Source organism: Lithobates pipiens, unplaced genomic scaffold, assembly GCF_037356315.1.
Source record: "Lithobates pipiens isolate NorthernLeopardFrog02 unplaced genomic scaffold, aLitPip1_a1.2 Scaffold_24, whole genome shotgun sequence".
NCBI classification, from domain to species: Eukaryota; Metazoa; Chordata; class Amphibia; order Anura; family Ranidae; genus Lithobates; species Lithobates pipiens.
In genome coordinates this window covers 7,820,040-7,841,342 of record NW_027507786.1, presented here as the reverse complement: position 1 = coordinate 7,841,342, position 21,303 = coordinate 7,820,040, and the positions used below count along the sequence as shown (strand labels likewise).

Sequence of the window (21,303 nt, the reverse complement as noted above, 5' to 3'; positions counted from 1 at the left end):
GTGACATGCCTCATACAAAGTCCCACTCCTTCTTCTTTTTGTCTAACATATATTAGGGATGGAGGTTTGCCACTGCTATGATCCGGTTGCGTCAGGTCGCATCACTGTTTCTATAATCTCTTTTAATGGAAACATTTAAATTAACGCATCTGAGATTCTGGTCTATGATGTCCACTTAAGGACATTACCCCCACCTGGTCTAGGATGCTAACTTTACGACCCCCCCACCCCCGCCCAGTGCCCACCTTCCTCATTCATGATGTGCGAGCTTAGCGGATCCTACACCCAGCAGTCCCATCGCTTATCAGAATCATTGCAGCTGTCACTACTCCTGTCAGCCTTGTAACAGAAGGAACCCTCATCCCTACATTACACCATTGAGCGCAGGGAAGTCGCCCCCTCTTGCCCACCCCTTGTCCCGGCCCTGCCTCCACCTGGTCCAGGGTGTCCACTTTAGGACGCCTCTCCACCTGGTCCAGGGTGTCCACTTTAGGACGCCTCTCCACCTGGTCCAGGGTCTCCACTTTAGGACGCCTCTCAATCTGGTCCAGGGTCTCCACTTTAGGACGCCTCTCAACCTGGTCCAGGGTGTCCACTTTAGGACGCCTCTCAACCTGGTCCAGGGTGTTCACTTTAGGACGCCTCTCAACCTGGTCCAGGGTGTCCACTTTAGGGCGCCTCTCAACCTGGTCCAGGGTGTCCACTTTAGGACGCCTCTCAACCTGGTCCAGGGTGTCCACTTTAGGACGCCTCTCAACCTGGTCCAAGGTGTCCACTTGAGGGCGCCTCTCCACCTGGTACAAGCTGTCCACTTTAGGACTCCTCTCCACCTGGTCCAGGGTCTCCACTTTAGGACGCCTCTCCACCTGGTCCAGGGTGTCCACTTTAGGACGCCTCTCAACCTGGTCCAGGGTGTCCACTTCAGGACGCCTCTCAACCTGGTCCAGGGTGTCCACTTTAGGACGCCTCTCAACCTGGTCCAGGGTGTCCACTTGAGGGCGCCTCTCCACCTGGTACAAGCTGTCCACTTTAGGACGCCTCTCCATCTGGTCCAGGGTGTCCACTTTAGGACGCCTCCCCAACATCTTTCTATTCTACATCAGTTTTCTTCTAAACTCAAGCAATACGGACGTGTCTCAGAAGGTGCAGTCACTGGGGCTGTGATCATTATCCTTGCTGAATCACTTGGTATTCACTGACCTGAAACAAACATGAAGTATTTGAAGCATACATTGGGAAAAAGTATGTGCTTATCAAATGTCTGTAAGTAATGTAGAAACGGATTGACAGTAACTGGGCATGCTCCCTCAAAAACACATATGCCATGGGCTATTTATAACCAGATAGATTCTTCCTAAAGCTGAACAAGAAAAACATTTAATGTAGTTGTATTTCTTCACAAGGGAATATAATGTATTTTTTGCATACAATTAGCACAAATACCTAAATCTGTTTTAATACCAGCATGATTGGATTTGGAACAGCGAAAACGCTTCAATAAAACAAAGAAAAGAAATTCCAAATAAACTTTAAACCAATCAGAGCCACCCCTCAAACTCCACCCTAACATCAGGGTCCCCATCAGAGTTCTTTCCCCCCTTCTATTAGGGTCCCCTTCACAGTGCTTTCCCCTTTACATCAGGGTCCCCTTCAGCGTTTTTTCCCTCCTTACACCAGGGCCTCCATCAGAGTCCCCCCTTAAATCAGTATCCCCTTCAGAGTCATCTCTTAGATAAGAGGGCCAGGTAAAGTTTTGATTAGGGCCATATTTGGCCCAGGGGCTGTAGTTTGGAGCCCCCTGCATAACACAGAAAGTGGTGTCCCTGTCCTGGTTGTGCTGTCTGGCAGCCTTAAAGAATTCCATATTATTCGGTAGATAACCCTGTAAACTAGAGCTGCACGATTCTGGCCAAAATGAGAATCATGATTTTTTTTTTGCTTAGAATAAAAACCTCACGATTCTCGCAACATAAAACCTTCCACATTATACAAAAAAAATTGGGCTAACTTTACTGGTTAGTTTTTTTTTTTTTTTTATTCATTAAATGCATTTGAAAGACCGCTGCGCAAATACAGTGCGACATACAATATTGCAACAACCACCATTTTTTTCTCTAGGGTCTTTACTAAAAAAAAAATATATATATTAGTGTTTGGGGGTTCCAAGTCATTTTCTAGCAAAAAAAAATTATTTTAACTTGAAACCAACAAATGTCAGAAAAAGGTTTAGTGTTTAAGTGGTTAAACTTTCCTAATTTACACACAAAGTCTATTCCTTTGACAAATTGTTACAATGTTTATACTTAAGTTCCACTGCTAAAGAATGTTGTGATTCTTGGCAGACTGTCCGTTTTTTTTTTTTTCTTTTGAAGGCTGTGGCTTCAGAAGCGCAGAGAGAATTCTTTGCATAGAAAGAATCATGAAACACTTTAGTCAAGATCACAATGGGGAAAAATAATAATCACGATAGCGATTCTTGGCGATTAATCGTGCAGCTCTACTGTACACATATGAGTATTGCAACTCTATATTTAGCTGGTTGCGCAGAGTTCAGCTTTAAGTGACAATCTACCCACCTACCTTCATACTGGATTAGCAGCTTGAAAAGTGTAATATTTATCAGAAAATGACAGCAGCAGAAGATGGTAGGTGATTCATTGAGAAAAAGAAGCCAACACTATAGACTACATTCCATGTCCACCTTTACAAATGGTAATTCGGCAAGCGTCGGGGGATGCCACCAGCACCAATCACTTGATGAAACTTGTCAACCCCCCATCTGCGTGACAACAAGGACTTTTCTTGTGCGGTGCATACCTACAGAGAGCGCGTCCTGCTCCCTCTATTAACACCACTTGCTCCTCTCTCTCCAAACGTAGGCACGACGTAAAGAATGTGCATTTAATGAGGACATTAGCATAGGATGCGCCTGGAAATGTATTTATCTTTCCCGGGGATAAGACAAATATGCCTGTGATTTCAAACAGCTCAGTAACATTTAGCTTAACTGATCCATTCGTCAAAAAAAGGCAACTAATGTGGACGTCTCCTATCGTAACTTTAATTCCGGCTCGTTCTTTTTAAAACAGTAGGAACAGGATGGAGTATTCCTGATGTGGCCTTAAACAGTCATCGCGGAAGAAGCTGGAAAAATAAACTTGGACAATTTAACCACTTGACCACTGGGCACTTAAACACCCTTAATAACCAGACCAATTTTCAGCTTTCGGTGCTCTCACATTTTGAATGACAATTACTCAGTCATGCAACACTGGACCTATATGAAATTTTTGTCCTTTTTTTCACACAAATGGAGCTTTCTTTTGGTGGTATGTAATCACCGCTGGGTTTTTTATTTTTTGTGCTATAAAAGAAAAAATACAGAAAATTCTGTAAAAAAATGAATTTTTCTTCATTTCTGTTATAAAATTTAGCAGATTAGTAATTTTTTCTTCATAAATTTTGGCCAAAATTTATACCACTACATATCTTTGGTAAAAATAAGTACAAATTGGTGGATATTATTTGGTCTTTGTGAAAGTTATAGAGTCCACAAGCTATGGTGCCAATATCTGAAAATTGATCACACCTGAAGTACTGACGGCCTATTTCAATTCTTGAGACCCTAACATGCCAGAAAAGTACAAATACCCCCCAAATGACCCCTTTTTGGAAAGAAGACATTCCAAGGTATTTAGTAAGAGGCATGATGAGTTTTTTGAAGTTGTCATTTTTTCCCACAATTCTTTGCAAATCAAGATTTTTTTTACTTTTTTTTTTTTTCACAAAATTGTCATATTATCAGTTTATTTCTCACACAGCATATGCATACCACAAATTACACCCCAAAACACATTCTGCTATTACTCCCGAGTACGGCGATACCACATGTGTGAGACTTTTACACAGTGTGGCCACATACAGAGGCCCAACATGCAGGGAGCGCCATCAGGCGTTCTGGAGCACCCAGGACAATTCTGACATTTCTCTCCTACATGTAAAAATCATCATTTATTTGCTAAAAAATTACATCGAATCCCAAAACATTATATATGTTTTTTTAGCAAACACCCTGGAGAATACAATGGTGGTCGTTGCAACTTTTTATCTCGCACGGTATTTGCGCAGCAATTTTTCGAATGCTTTTTTTTGGAAAAAAAACTGTTTTGTGCTTAAAAAAAAAAAACACAGTAAAGTTAGCCCAATTTTTGCATAATGTGAAAGATGAAGTTACACCGAGTAAATCGATACCCAACATGTCACTCTTCAAAATTGCACAGGCTCGTGGAATGGCGCCAAACGTCGCTACTTAAAAATCCCCATAGGCGACGATTGAATTTTTTTTTTACTGGTTATATGTTTTGAGTTACAGAGGAGGTCTAGGGCTAGAATTATTGCTCTCGCTCCAACGTACGCAGCGATACCTCACATGTGTGGTTTGAACACCGTTTTCATATGTGGGCGGGACTTACGTATGCGTTCGCTTCTGCATGCGAGCACATGGGGACAGGGGCGCTTTAAAAAAAAAAAAATTTATTGTTCATTTTACTTTATTTATTTTAGTTTGACATTTTTTTCCCCAAAAATAAATTTTTTGATCACTTTTATTCCTATTACAAGGAATCTAAACATCCCTTGTAATAGGAATATGGCATGACAGGTCCTCTTTACAGTGAGATGTGGGGTCAACAAGACCCCGCATCTCACCTCTAAGCTGGGAAGCCTGAAAAAAAAAAAAAAAAGATTCTGGATTTGATAGTATTGGCGAGTCGGTAGAAGCACCGGAGGGCGGCGGGAGGGGGGGGTGTCTATGGCTGGGTATTGCAGGGTATCACCGACTATGGCTGGGTATGGCTGGGTATCTCAGAGTATGGCGTTGCAGAGTATTGCGTTGCAGAGCATTGCAGGATATTGGAGGGTGTTGCAGAGCATTGCAGAGTGTTGCACGGTATTAGCGGGTGTTGCAGAGCATTGCAGAGTGTTGCAGGGTATTGGTGGGTGTTGCAGAGCATTGCAGAGTGTTGCAGAGCATTGCAGGATATTGGAAGGTGTTGCAGAGCATTGCAGAGTGTTGCACGGTATTGGCGGGTGTTGCAGAGCATTGCAGAGTGTTGCAGGGTATTGGTGGGTGTTGCAGAGCATTGCAGAGCATTGCAGAGTGTTGCAGAGCATTGCAGAGTAATGCAGAGTAATGGCAGGGTATTGCAGAGTATTGCAGTGTAATGCAGAGTATTGCAGTGTAATGCAGAGTATTGCAGTGTAATGCAGAGTATTGCAGGGTAATGCAGAGTATTGCAGGGTAATGCAGAGTATTGCAGGGTAATGCAGAGTATTGCAGGGTAATGCAGAGTATTGCAGGGTAATGCAGAGTAATGCAGGGTAATGCAGAGTAATGCAGGGTATTGCAGGGTATTGCAGAGTAATGCAGAGTAATGGCAGGGTATTTGCAGGGAATTGAGGGGTTAATTTTCGGTGAGCAGCGATGTGGGCACTGCAGATGCAGCCCACATCGCTGCTGACACCGATCTCCTCCCCCTCCGCTGTTCCGATCGGTACAGAGAGGGGGAGGGAGGAACCGGCGTTATAAAATGACGCCGGTTTGTTTACAAGTGATCACGTGGTAAACGGCCGCGACGAGCGGCCGTTTACCGTGATCCGTGATGCGCCGGGTCCTGTGGACCCGGCGGTCACGAATGTTCTCGAGTGCGCGCCCGAGAGTGGAATTCTGGGAGGACGTCATATGACGGCCTCCCACAGTTAAGAAACCGCCCTAAAGCCGTCATTCGGCTATAGGGCGGTTATTAAGTGGTTAAAGTTCAGCAAACCAATATTTGTATTTTACTAAACGGTTAGTTGTATGTGAGCTGCAGAATGGGAAAGGAACGGCACGGATTCAGAATGTCATCTTTGTTACGTTGGCACGGGTCACCAAACTCCACATCTGGCCTGCTGCAATCGTATCCGAACCTCAACTAGGGTCATCTATTCATCAGTCCAGCTTTTACCTTTCAGCTATGAACCTATTGATTTGGCAGTGCCTTTGTCATCATTTATGATACAAATTAAAGTGGTTGTAAACCACGGATCTAAAAAAAAAAAAAAAAAAAAAAAAACGTTACTAGCACATTATGCAATTACCTTGCACTGAACTCTCACCACTGAGAGGGCTGACATGTTCCCCCTACGTTCTTTTGGGTTTACGCACTCTGGCTATGTGATTGGACAGGGCCGCGGTGATGTCATACCCTCAGTTTTGGGACGAAGCTCTGAAGGTCTGGCAAGGTATACTTGACCTGCAGAGCACATGTGTCGGTGATGTAACTGGCTGTATTCAGGGTGAATATCTACTAAACCGTGCACGTTTAGGAGATATTCATTTTACTTACAGGTAAACCTTATCACCCCAGATGATGTCTTATTAGATGAAACGCGTCGGAGCGGGCTCTGCTCCAAGTCATTTTATTATTGTGATCACCTGTTTATGGACTTTTCTATATGCACTCATTAAAGTGGTTGTAAACCCTTTACAACCACTTTAACCTACAGGTAAGCCTAAATTAAGGCTTACCTTGAAATATCTCCCAGACCTGCACGGTCTAAGATATTTGCAAATCACCATACAGCGATTTCTTCTGCGCATGCCCCAGAGTTATGAAGGGCACGCTGTGCCATTTCTAGCACGGGTCATGCCGCTAAAGGCAGCAGTTCAAGAGGATAGAGGAACAAAAACCACACTCCAGTCTCTGCTCTTCCAAGTCATTTTATTCAGTCATTAACAACGTAGCTGCAACCATTATGTCTCCACCCAAAATCGTACAATATACTTCCTCCAACCCCGTAACTAATGGGGAAGGAAAAAGTTAGTTGGGGACTTTATATGTGCCACAACATCCAACAGTTAAGCCTGGTGCACACATACATTTTTTTTCGTTCAACCCAGTGGGCTTGCATGTAACACACTTGCACAGAACACACCGATCAATGCACCCGGCATATTCGGACCATGTGTGTACCCAACATAAGTAAATATCCATTATCTATATTACACAATTGAAACCTCAAGTGATGGTTGCCAGGGCTGGACTGGGACAAAAATTTGGCCCTGGACTTCATCCACACCAGCCCACTTTAATTTTGCAAACAAGTACAAAAACAGTATATAAAACTATATGCAATTGTGCAAAAAAAATATGTAGCATAACATAAGTCCTTACTAACCTCTTTTATTATTTCACTTATTCTCCTCTGTCCCATATCACTGTATGAAGGAAGTTGAGGGCGAGGCGCGCAGCCATTACTTTGTCACTGAAACCGGCCCATTAAGCCATCGGCCCACCGGGAAACTCCCTGTAGTCCCAATGGCCAGTACATGTCGGGTTGCCATATACAGTTGTGTTACGCTGGCACATATATACTGTAGCTCAAAATTGGGGTATCGGATCAACGCTAGTTCTGCTTTCTAAAGATCCACTCCCCTTTTATATGCATACAATATCAATCTACAAGGGTAGTAACAACATAAATGTATGCAATAAATCATAAAAGACCTATTGGAATGCAAAAATATATACAATCAAAATAATAATATCAGTTAGGCATCTGAAGGAGAGAGAGGGAAAAAAAAGGGGGGTGGGGGGTGGGGGGATAATATACTTTTCCACAGATGGTAAAAGGTCCAAACTGTGGTGGGGGCAGTTGATTAACCTGAACATGACCCCTTAACTATATCTACACAAATAGAGGTTAGGATGATATAGCCATTTATCATTTAAGGCCATAAACCTCAATCTAAAAGAAAAACAACACCCATAAATAACCTAAATCAAATATATATATATATATATATATATATATATATATATATATATGCCTGAACACCCCCCTTCTTGAAATGAATGCAACATAGTGAACATACCCAAGGAGCATCACCAACACCCCAATTATCCAACGATGCCCAAGAGGATCCCTAGTAAGCAAACCAAACTGAACATAACTATTGAGAAACCCCAAATAACTCAAATAAAATAGGAACCCAATAATTTAAGCACTCACCAAATATATAGGGTATCTCTCAGGTATTTAAGAAACCCCACTTTAAAAGTAAATAACACCCAATGAATAAAATACCCCAAATAGTTAGAAAGCCTAAAAAGGTCAAAGTAACCACTAGCTCCAAATAAATGAAGACGACTATCCAAAACTAAAACAGTTGCCTCGTACCATCCCCTACACAACCACATCTATATATCCCCTCAGAAATGGCATCCCAACGTCTGCCTAATCCAAGGCTGGTCACTTCCATGTCTATATCCCTCCCCCCCCCCCCCCCCCCCAAAGACCAACTGACCAGCTTACAGAACATGCAAAAAAAGCATGGGCACAATGATTCAAGCCATTTGTGTTGAAACATGTTAAGGAAGCAGTGCTTTTTGGGTGGAAACATCATGGCTACATTGTTAACAATTGAAATAAACTACAGTAAAAACAGGGCTCAAGTCCTGCGGGAACGGCGTCCCTGCACTATTTTCACAGCGGGAACGCCGTTCCCTTTGCAGGACTCGAGCCGCCCAAATGAGATGTATGCAGAGTAGCACAGGAAGCGTTTGGCTGTAGTAAGCTCTCCCTCACTTCACACAGCGCTGTTCACTCCCGGGCGGCCCCCCCTCTCTTCTAGTTTATAGTCTATGCCAGATTATGTCACTAGCCAATGGGGATAGACGAGAAGAGAGGAGGGGCCGCCGGGGAGTGAACAGCACTGTGTGAAGTGAGGGAGAACTTACTACAGCCAAACGCTTCCTGTGCTACTCTGCATACTGCCTAGTAAGATGATGATATGCCCTATAATGTGCCCCCTGGTGTGCTATGTGCCCCATGCCCTAATGTGCCCCCCTGCCCTGATTTCCTATGTGCCCCATGCCATAATGTGCCCTGATGTGCTATGTGCCCTGATGTGACATAATGTGCCCTGATGTGCCATAATGTGCCCTGATGTGCTATGTGATCCATAATGTGCCCTGATGTGCCCCCATGTGCCAACATTTCCCATGCCCTGATGTGCCATGTGGCCTGATGTGCCCCGTGCCCTTATGTGCTATGTGCCCCATAATATGCCCTGATGTGCTATGTGCCCCATAATATGCCCTGATGTGCTATGTGCCCCATAATGTTCCCTGATGTGCCACGTGGCCTGATGTGCCCCGCACCCTTATGTGCTATGTGCCCCATAATGTGCCAAGATGTGCCATAATGTGCCCTGATGTGCCAACATTTCCCCCATACCCTGATGTGCCCCATGCCCTTATGTGCCCTGATGTACTATGTGCCCCATAATGTGCTATGTTCCCCAATGTGCCACATAATGTGCCCTGATGTGCCCCGTGCCCCATAATGTGCCCTCATGTGCCCCGTGGTCTGATGTGTCCCATGCCCTGATATGCCCCGTGCCCTGATGTGCCCCGATGTCCTATTTTTTTTCTTTTTTTTTGGTGGGGGAGTGGATCTTGGGTGGGAGTTCCCACACTTTTTTCCCTAGGACTTGACCCCTGAGTAAAACCTTGCATTGTGAGCATAATTAGTTCCAGAAACATGCTAATACAAAGCACTTGATGATTCGTTCCACAACCATTTATTCATAAGTGCTTCAGTTTATAGTCCATATGAAAAGATTATAGCAAAGTGATAGGTTGTGTAACCATAAAATGTCCATCCACACATGGAAGCCTCCACAAGGGGATTGGAAGCAAAATTCAGTAGGAGCTCCAGAGTATAAAAGAGAAGAGAGGCGCCTCTAAGCCCCTGTACACACGGTCGGACATTACGACAACCAAATCCGTCGGATTTTGTCCGACGGATCTTGTCCGAAACTGTTGCGTACACACGGTCGGACAAAGTTGTCGGGAAATCCGATCTTTCAGAACATGATGACGTAATTTCGTTACGATGGGACTACATTCAGGCTAGTAGCCAATAGCTTTGATGTAGGAATTTGATCTGAGAATGCGTGGCACTTGGTCCGATCGGAATTCCCTACACATGATCTGAGTATATCCGATCGGAGCATGTCGGAAAATATTTCCGGCACGTTGGAAAATTTGGTCCGACGGAAACAGTCCGATGCATACCACACACAGTCGGAATATCCGACAAAACGCTCCGATCGGACACATTCCGTCGGAATCTCCGACCGTGTGTACAAGGGCTAAGTGTAGCAATATGTTACTAAATGTTGTACCTTCATTAGAGGTCAAATCAAATTACTCTCAAACCAAGGTTTTATTGTACTTGGAAGAGCGGAGATTGGAGTGCGGCTTTAATTGATATGTCCTCCTGTAGACAAGTGAGAGGAGCAGGTCTGGTGCGGTGCTGCAGGGTTTGGGATAGTTGCAGTATAGTTCTGGTGATTAGATTTCACATGCATTACAGTGCGTTGCCACCCATTCAAAATGAAAGTGTATAAATGCAGCGCCCCTCAATGCACGGTAATGTGTTGTGTTACCACATACTGTGAAAGGGACCAACAGCTTTGTGCAATGAGCCTAAAGAATAGATTCCTCAAAAAAATGGTTTTGTTTTCATACATAAAAGGGAGTATTGATGGTCCTCAATGGCAGTATTGTGTTGTAACTTTCCTAGAATGCAGCAATATGATCTCCTCTCTGGATGGAGATAGCCCAGCACGCTCGCTTCCATGCTAGGCAATGGGACAGCAAGTCACTGACTCATTTCTTCTCCTTCTCTCTCTGCAGGACCCAGGGATTGACATTGGTGATATTTCTGATAGGAAAGCCCTGAGGAAGAGGCTGCAGTGTAAGACCTTCCGGTGGTATCTTGTCACTGTTTATCCTGAGATGAGAACGTACACTGACAACATTGCCTACGGGGTGGTGAGTGTCCCCATCTCTTCTGTTAAAGATGCACGTCAATCTGCAATGCTGCGTCAGGACTGTCAAGAAAATGTGCATACTTGCTGTTTTTAGCTCTGCTATGTGATATTTCTATGTAGACTGACTATATACCATCTCTCTTCAGTAAAAATGTATATACTGTGCATGGGCGTCCCCAGAACTTTTTCCAAGGGGGGGCATCATTTCAAGGCCACTCATGCTCCGCCCCTTTTCGACAATCTCATGAAAATCTTTACACTGGTAATACATATGTGTTGTATAACAGATAATTCATCTTCACTTTGTATTGGAAGTGACTCTGGCGGCTGTGTTCCATGCCCATATAGCCTAGAGAATGTACATCTTTTTACATTGCAATACATCTGTTGTGGCCGTATTTTGATCTCATACTGTCACTGTATAGGCTGTTTTCATCAAGATAAAAATACGGCCACAACAGATGTATTGCAATGTAAAAAGATGTACATTCTCTAGGCTATATGGGCATGGTACGCAGCCACCTGAGTAACCTTGCGGACGCCCATGCTTTCAAAAACCAGCCCTGGAAAAAATTTCATACCAGCCTCACAGCATTATTATACCAGCCCAACAGCATAACGTCATTATTTTCTTGTTCATGAAAGGGAAAAACCGTGCTTTTTAAAGCACATTTGATGAAGAGAGTATTAGATATAGATATGAAATCACATAGGGCTTTTATATATATATATATATATATATATATATATATATATATATATATATATATTCAAATTCCAGTTAATAGTGGTAAGTGATCAATCATCAAGGGGGACCCCAGAAACTCTGAACGTGGGGGGGGGGGGGGGGGGAACCACCTTCTGCAGAAAGAATACTCTAAGGTAAGGGGGGTGGGTTACTAATATAAGGAGGAAACCCTTTATATCAGTGCCCCTTACATTATCGTATTCACTCCCCCCTTACATCAGTGACCCCCGACTGGCCTGGCGGTGCTTTCACTGACCTCCTCTCAGGTGCACTGTGCAGGGCTCAGTCAGTCGGCTCCAGCTTGGAGGTCTTATCCTATAGTCTCCTATCCACAGTCCACACAAGTCTGACTTCTCCCATGACCCCCATCCCGGCGGTGCTCCCACTTTTGACTCCTCTCCAGACTCCCTCAGAGACTTCAGACATGCTACAGGAGATGGACAGAGACTGCAGACTTGATGCAAGAGCTCAATGCAGCCTCACCAGTGCCCATCAAATGCAGCCTCACTGTGCCCATCAAATGCAGCCTCACTGTGCCCACCAAATGCAGCCTCACTGTGCCCACCAAATGCAGCCTCACTGTGCCCACCAAATGCAGCCTCACTGTGCCCACCAAATGCAGCCTCACTGTGCCCACCAAATGCAGCCTCACTGTGCCCACCAAATGCAGCCTCACTGTGCCCACCAAATGCAGCCTCACTGTGCCCACCAAATGCAGCCTCACTGTGCCCACCAAATGCAGCCTCACTGTGCCCACCAAATGCAGCCTCACCGTGTCTATAAAATGCAGCTTTACTGTGCCGTGAATGCAGTCTCACTGTGCACATCATTGCAGCCCCCCCTGTGCCCCATGTCCCAGTCTGCAGTCCCTGTCTGTGGGAAGGTGTGTTGTTTATGCTCGGTACAGTACCTTGCATGCCAGCAGGATATCCATGATGGCCAGCAGCAGGCAGGGTCTGTTCTCGTTTTGGATGGGGACGGTGCTCCTTCCAGAGGATCTGTCTGCTGTGAGATGGAGTGGTCCCTGGCCACCTGCACCTTCAGCCGTCCTCATTTTCTGGCCCCAGTCTGCCTGTCCTCTGGTCCTGGGGAAGTGGAGTGAAGTGGAGAGCACTGAGTGGGAGTTGGAGAGAAGGGGGAGCAAAGAGTTGGAGAGAAGGGGGAGCAAAGAGTACTGGCAGGGTTGGAGAACACATGGGTGGGGGCAAAGAGTGAGGGGGAGTGGAGATCACAGGGGTGGGGAGCGGAGAGCGCTTGGGGGGGAACTTGAGAGCACTGGGGGGGCCAACAAGAACAGGGGTAGAGAGCACGGTAGGCTGAGAGCACTGGGGGGGCTAAGAGTGTGGGGTGGTGAAGAGCACTGGGGGGGGGGGACAAAGAGCAGGGGTGAGTGGAGAGCAATGGGGGGGAGCTTGAGAGCACCAGTGGGGGCCAGAAAGAACAGGGGTGGAAAGCACGGGGGACTGGAGAGCACTATGGGGGGTGGAGAGCACATGGGTGGGTGCAAAATGCAGGGGGAGAGGAGAGTACAGGGGTGGGGAGTGGAGGGTGCTAAGGGGGAGCCAAAAAGAACAGGGGTGGAGAGCACGGAGGGTAGAGAGCACTGGGGGGGGGGCTGGAGAGCACCAGGGGGGCAGATAAAACAGGGGTGGGAAGTAAGGAGGGCTGGAGAGCACTGGGGTGGGGGCTAGAGAGTGATGGAGAGAGCTGAAGAGCACTGGGGGGGGGAGCATTGGGGGGAGGGGAGAGCACTGAGGGGAGAGCACTGGAGGGGAAAGAACTGGGGGAGAGAGGAGAGCACTGGGGGAGAGCACTGGGGGGAGTGCACTGGGGGGAACAGGGGCGGAGAGCACTGGGGATGGTGGCTAGAGAAGGATGGGGAGAGCTGGAGAGCAGCAAGAACAGGGGAGGAGAAAACTGGGGGGGGGGGGGCAGGAGTGTGGTGGTGGTGGAGGAGAGCACTGTTGGGGGGGGGGGGCAGGAGAGTGTGGTGGTGGAGGAGAGCACTGGAGGGGGTGGCAGGAGAGTGTGGTGGTGATGGAGACCACTGGGGGGGGCAGGAGAGCGTGGCGGTGGAGAAGAGCACTGGGGGGAGGCAGGAGAGTGTGGTGGTGGAGGAAAGCACTGGAGGGGGTGGCAGGAGAGTGTGGTGGTGGAGGAGAGCACTGGAGGGGGTGGCAGGAGAGTGTGGTGGTAGAGGAGACCATTGGGGGGGGGGGGGGGGGCAGGAGAGTGCGGTGGTGGAGGAGAGTGCAGTGGTGGAAGAGAAGAGCACTGGGGGGGGGGGGGGCAGGAGAGTGCGGTGGTGGAAGAGAGCACAGTGGTGGAAGAGAGCATGGGGGGGCAGGAGAGTGCGGTGGTGGAGGAGAGCACTGGGGGGGGGCAGGAGAGTGCGGTGGTGGAGGAGAGCACTGGGGGGGGGCAGGAGAGTGCGGTGGTGGAGGAGAGCATGGGGGGGCAGGAGAGTGCAGTGGTGGAGGAGAGCACTGGGGGGGCAGGAGAGTGCGGTGGTGGAAGAGAGCACTGGGGGGGGGGGCAGGAGAGTGTGGTGGTGGAGGAGAGCACGGGGGGCAGGAGAGCACTGGGGGGGGGGCAGGAGAGTGTGGTGGTGGAGGAAAGCACGGGGGGCAGGAGAGTGCAGTGGTGGAGGAGAGCACTGGGGGGGTCAGGAGAGTGCGGTGGTGGAGGAGAAGAGCACTGGGGGGGGCAGGAGAGTGTGGTGGTGGAGGAGAGCACGGGGGGGGCAGGAGAGTGCAGTGGTGGAGGAGAGCACTGGGGGGGCAGGAGAGTGCGGTGGTGGAAGAGAAGAGCACTGGGGGGGGGGGCAGGAGAGTGCGGTGGTGGAAGAGAGCACGGTGGGGCAGGAGAGTGTGGTGGTGGTGGAAGAGAGCACGGGGGGCAGGAGAGTGCGGTGGTGGAGGAGAGCACTGCAGCCCCCCTCCCCCCCTCGATCCTCCTATCCAGGCACTGTAGCACGGATCATGGGCATCTACTCCTGTGTATCACAGCGCTGGATAGCTGTGTTCGGCGGCCGCTCTGTAACACAGTCCCGCCCCCCCCCCAGACCGACTCATGTGATAGGCAGAGCGTTGATTCTCTCTACTATCACACGAGATGGTCTGGGGGGGCGGGACTGTGTTACAGAGCGGCCGCCGAACACAGCCATCCAGCGCTGTGATACACAGGAGAGAGCGGACTCAGAAAAAAAAATAATGCAGCATGGCAGCGGCGGCGGCAGTGGCAACACCTTGGGGATTCCAGGGGGGGGGCACTTGACCCCCCTTGCCCCCTGCTGCGGACGCCCATGATACTGTGTACTGTTTATCCCAACCAACCAAGCCTTTCCCAACCAACTTTTTTTTATCACCTAGGAACCCATGACATTTTTAGTTCTCAAGGAAAACCCGCTAAAACCAATTCATTAGTGGATCAGTGGGAAAAATACTCCTTACATTGGTCATTAGAGGGTCAGTGGGGATAAATACCCCTTACGTTAGTCATTAGAGCAGGGGTGTCCAAACTACGGCCCTCCAGCTGTTGCAGAACTACACATCCCATGAGGCATTGTAAAACTCTGACATTCAAAGACATGACTAGGCATGATGGGGATTGTAGTTCCTGAACAACTGGAGGGCCGTAGTTTGGACACCCCTGCATTAGAGGTTTGGTGGGAAAAATGCCCCTTACATTGGCCATTAGAGGTTCGGTTAGAAAAATACCCCTTACATTAGTCATTAGAGGTTCCGTGGGAAAAATACCCCTTACCTTGGTCATGAGAGGTTCGGTGGTAAAATACCCCTTACATTGGTCATTAGAGGTTTGGTGGGAAAAATACCCCTTACATTGGTCATTAGAGAGTCAGTGGGAAAAATACCCCTACATTGGTCATTAGAGAGTCAGTGGGAAAAATACCCCTACATTGGTCATTAAATGGTTAGTGGGAAAAATACCCCTTATATTGGTGGACAATAGAAAGGATGCGCTCTTACAAGCAGCTGATAGGATCGTTGCTGTCATGCAATTGGCTCTGCGAAGTGGTGATGGCCCTGGAACTATACAGGCACCATCAAATATCAGCCAGCCACAGCTCAAGGAACCCCTATCAACCTCTGGAGGAACCCTGGTTGAGAATGGCTTTTTTATAGGATTGAGGCCAGAGCAAACCATGCACGTGCATTCAGATCTCTAAATAGAGCTATACACATAGGCATTGTTAAAATTAGAATAATCTGACACTTCCAGGTCATTTCTTCACTGATGTCCCCTCTCCTCATGCAAGGGAGCTGGTGTAATCCTGGATTCTGACTACCTGTCCAAATCTTGCCACCTTAACTTACGTGACATTTCCCCTTCTTAACCAATGACACCACCAAGCTACACATCCATTCCCTGGTTATCTCTCACTTCAACTATTGCAACTTCTTCCTTGTTGGACTGAAAGGGGGGGGGCAAAGCCTGTGTTGAGGTAGGCCATCATGGATGCTGCTACCAGACTCATGCACCTCATCAACCTTTTCGTTGTCCATCGCCCCTCTCTGCCAATCCTGCCACTAGCTTCTGATAGCCCAACAGATAAAATTCAAAATACTAACAACATACCAAGCCATCTAAAAATCTGCCCCCAGGTACATCACCAGCCTCATCTCATATCGCCTAAACTGTCCTCTCTTATCTTCCCAAGACCTCCTGCTCCCATGCTCTCCTCTTGGACTTCTCCAGAGTCTCTCAAATCCTCTGGAACTCCCTCCCCCTATCTGCTCGGCAGTCCACATTTAGGTGATCCCCGAAAAATCACCTTCACAAAATAAAATAGACTTTTACTTACTTTAGCGGCTCATCCCCCAGCAGTTATTACCCTCTGTATCACTTTACCCTTCCTAGATTGTAAGCTCCCATGAGCAGGATCCTCTGCTCCCTCTTGTATTCTGTTGTCTTGTAATGGTACGGTGAAAAAGAAAAGTAATGGTACGGTCTCCTTTTTCTTTTTCTTTTTTTTTAAAGCATTGTGCAAATTGTTGGCGCTATATGAACCCTGTATTGTACAACCTCAATTCCAAAGAAAGTTGGGATTCTGTGTAAAATCTACATAAAAACAGAATGCAATGTTTTGAAAATCTCATAAACCCATATTTTATTCACAATAGAAAACATATCAAATGCTTAAATTTAGAAAATTGACTGTTTTAAGTAAAAAAAAAAAAAAAACGTAATTTTGAAATTGATGGCAGCAACATATCTCAAAGTTGGGACAGGGCAACAAAAAGCTGGCAAAGTAAGTGGTACCAACAAGGAAGAGCTGGAAGAACATTTTGCAGCTAATCAGGTTAATTGGCAACAGGCCAGTAACCTGATTTAATATAAAAAGAGCATCTTAGAGAGTCAGAGTGTCTCAGAAGTAACGATGGGCAGAGGTTCACCAATCTGCGAAAAGCTGCGTCTATAAATTCTCAAACAATTTCAGAATAAATGTTACTCAAAGTAAAACAGCAAAGACTTTACATATATCATCGTCTAAAGTACATATCAAAAGAACCCAAGAATCCAGAGAAATCTCTGTGCAGAAGGGACGAGGCCGGAATGCAATATTAGATGCCTGTGATCTTCTGGCCCTCAGGCAGCATGGTGTTAAAAACAGCATTATTCTGTGATGGACATCATGGCATGGTCTCGGGAATACTTCCAGAAATCGCGGTCTGTGAGCACAGTTCACCGTGTCGTCCAAAAATACAAGGTAAAGCTCTATCACGGAAAGAAGAAGCCAATGTCTGAACATGATCCAGGAACGCCGCCAGATTTTCTGGGCCAAAGCTCATTTAAAATGGTCTGTTGCATTGGAGCCTATTCGGAGCCTATTGTATGAGGGCAGCCTTTCTCAACCTTTTCAACACAGAGGAACCCTTGAAATAGTTCTCCGGTCTCAGGGAACCCCTAAAAATTAGAAATTTACAACTTTTGTTGTAAATTTGTGATGGTCAGTGGGAAGAATGGTCCTTACACTTGTGGTCATTGGGAAGAATTACCTCCTTACAGATAGTTAAAAGGATTAATGGTGTCGGTGGGAACTTATCCGAGAGGCAGAAATGGCCCAATGCTGAAGGAACCCCCAGCAACCTCTGGAGGAACCCTGGTTGAGGATCACTGCATTGGGGTGTGCACCCCAGAGCACAAACAGTAGGGCAGGGGACGGTGTCAGTAGCTTTTTGTTTTTAATTTTTTAATTATTTTTTCCAATATAATTTTTTACATTAGAATTATTTCAGATACTTATATAGTGCTGTCAATTTATGCAGCGCTTTATATATACATTGTACATTCACATCAGTCCCTACCCATAAGGAGCTTACAATCTAAGGTCCCTAACGCATATTCATACATACTAGGGCCAATTTAGACAGGATCCAATTAGGCTCCCAGGATGTCTTTGGATTGTGGGGGGAAACCGGAGTACCCGGAGGAAACCCACGCAGGCACAGGGAGAAAATGCAAATTCCAAGCAGGTAGTGTCGTGGTTGGGATTCAAACCAGCGACCCTTTTTACTGCTAGGCGAAAGTGCTAACCACTACACCACTGTGCCATTATTTTTAGGATCCCTATGATGGAGCTTTGGTGAAATATCAAGGGTCTAAGACTCTAAACAGCCCCCTGATGTCTCATTTTTGAGACAGAAAGAAACTGAGCACAGAGATTCCCATTTCCCTCTCTCCACTGCCCGTAGTAAACATAGTTTACTATTTTAGGAATGCCCCTAAAAAAAATAAAAAGTCAGCAGCTACAAATACTGCATCTGCTGACTTAATAATCGGACACTAACCTTTCTCGGGGTCCAGCGATGCAGGGGAATGAAGCCCCGCTCGTCCCCCCCCCCGCCTCACGGCGGCACCAGCATTGCAACTGTAGGCACCCACTGTACATGCGTGATCGGCGCCGTGTGCCGTGATTGGCCGCGCAGTCATCTGGGACCTGTCACGTGTCCCAGATGACTGACAGGAGGGAGGGGGTGGAGCTGAGCCCTTCCTGTGTCGAGGGAAAGTGATGTCAGGAGCCCAGGCACTGAAGGAGGCAGACTACGAGGGACCACCTAGCAAAAGGCATTTAGAGGTGAGTTATAAAAAAAAAAAATTCCAAATGTTTTTTATTTAATTTTTTTAAGAATTTTAAGCATTTTTTTGTGGGTGGAACACCACTTTAATGACCATGTCCCCTGTACACATGCCAGGACTGTGGGGGTTATTTACAAAAGCACTTTGCACTGCAAATGTACTAAAAGTGCACTTGGAAGTGCAGTCGCTCTAAATCTAAGGGGTAGATCTGAAATGCGGGGAAGCTCTGCTGATTTTATCATCCAATCATTTGCAAGCTAAAATGCTGTTTTTTTATTTTCCTTGCATGTCCCCCTCGGATCTACAGCGACTTTACTTCCAAGTGCACTTGCAGTTCAGAGTGGATTTTCCTTTAGTAACCCCCTTTGTTATGTATATTGTTATTTTATGCACGTAAAACCATCTTATTGCACTGGAAGGCTGTGGGCCCCCTTTCAGCTCATGCCTTCTTCCACACTGTTCATGGGGTCCTCCCCAATTTCAAATTGATATACAAGAGTAGGGCATGCCCTAAGAAATTCACCAAGGAGAGGGAACCGTGGCTAGATGCCTCGGAGGATTTCTGGGGGGTGGGGAATGTCCTTTCTTCACAGCTCTCCCAGTAAGTCCTCCACCAACGTAAGCCGACAGATTGCCTAATATGAAACGTACAATGCCTCAGGGGATTCTGGATCTATATTGTTGTTTTACGCGGTGGTATGTGTTGAGGGATTGAGTGAGTGTAAGTAGAATGTTTGTTGCTGGGGGTTTTTTTTGTTTCTTATGGACTGTTAAAATTTGATCCACTCTACATACTATGTGACTGGTTTTATGTGCACCTTAAGCACCTGTAAGTTTTTGTTGATTTCCTGTTGTAAAACTGAAACAAACACCTTTAAAAAAAAAAAAAAAGTTTACTATGCTTCAGAATGAAGACAGGAGTGATCAGTACCGATCACTCACTGTGTTCATTTAGAAAAGGAAGGGGCCAGTTAATGTAATATTATCTGCTAAGAGGAGAGGAGAGGAGGGAAGCAGGCAGCACTGCAGGGGGTCACAGGAAGCAGGGGCAAGCGGCACCGCACAAGGTGATTAAGGTGTGCACACACCTATGGTCTGTTGCAAAGCGGAAAACTGTTATTTGATATTCTTTTTGGCAACTATGTGTGCCACATCCTCCGGACTAAAGAGAAGGACCGCCCGGCTGGTTATCAGAAGCCTTCATCTCTGATGGTATTGGGGGGTCATTAGTGCGTAAAGAATGGGCAGCTTCTGCACCTGGAAATGCGCCATCAATACTTAAAGATATATCCAGGTCTGTGCCCATATTCTGGAGCATATTATGTGGAAGATCACAAATAACAGGACAGGGGGCATGTTTGGGAGAGCAATGGGGCAGCACCGCTGGTAGGCACTGGATGACTCCAGTGCTGCTCTTTCAATCATAAGTGCTGTGATGGGCCATGCATTATAAGTGCTGTGATGGGCCATGCATTATAAGTGCTGTGATGGGCCATGCATTATAAGTGCAGTGATGGGCCATGCATTATAAGTGCTGTGATGGGCCATCCATTGTAAGTGCAGTGATGGGCCATGCATTATAAGTGCAGTGATGGGCCATGCATTATAAGTGCTGTGATGGGCCATCCATTGTAAGTGCAGTGATGGGCCATCCATTGTAAGTGCTGTGATGGGCCATCCATTGTAAGTGCAGTGATGGGCCATGCATTATAAGTGCAGTGATGGGCCATGCATTATAAGTGCTGTGATGGGCCATCCATTGTAAGTGCAGTGATGGGCCATCCATTGTAAGTGCTGTGATGGGCCATCCAGTGCTGCTCTTTATAATGATTGAAAGAGCAGCAGTGGAGTCATCCAATGCCTACCAGCGGTGCTGCCCCAGTGCTCTCCCAAACATGCCCCCTGGTCCTGTCATTTGTGATCTTCCATGTAATATGAATATGGGCACAGACCTGCATATATCTTTCAGTATTGATGGCGCCTTTCCAAATGTGGAAGCTGCCAATTCTTTACCCACTAATGACCCCCCTCCCCCCAATACCATCAGAGATGAAAGCTTCTGATAACCAGCCGATGACAGGACAGGACAGGGGGCATGTTTGGCAGAGCACTGGGGCAGCACCACTGGTAGGCATTGGAGTGCTGCTCTTTCAAGTGCTGTGATGGCGGGCCCACGACGCCCTTCACATAATACCTTCAAGTTTGAATTGAATGACACCAAGCTTTATTCAACTCAGAAGATTGACTAGAAAAGTCATTACAGCGCCAGAGAAGAGGTGAGTATTTTTCTGAGAGCTACGGCTGGGGGACCTTTTTTTTTTTTTTAAGCACAAAGTCCGGGTGATGACACCAGAATCTGAGAACATTCACATATTATCTGAAGGAACCGAAAGCACAAAAGTCGGAGTTGCAGGCATGCTGTGTATTTGGGCCTCACAGGTGGAATATTCCGCGCATAGAGCTTTCACTGAAATCCTCATCTGCAGACGGAAGATTTCTATGTAATCCTGAATGAGCCCGGAGGGCGGGCCTCACTCCTCCCCAGCGCCAGTCCGGCTGTGCCTTTCTCCCA

The 21,303-nt window shown here is 46.8% G+C and overlaps 1 protein-coding gene across 1 annotated transcript in view; it reads left to right on the top strand.

Annotated features, from left to right (window-relative positions):
• Window positions 1–21,303, top strand: part of GALNT18 (polypeptide N-acetylgalactosaminyltransferase 18) — a 543,905-nt gene that overhangs the window by 455,855 nt on the left and 66,747 nt on the right. Inside the window, exon 8 of the mRNA XM_077453560.1 lies at window positions 10,746–10,883. Within this exon, the coding sequence (XP_077309686.1) occupies window positions 10,746–10,883 (138 nt within the window). The remainder of the gene's footprint in view (window positions 1–10,745; window positions 10,884–21,303) is intronic.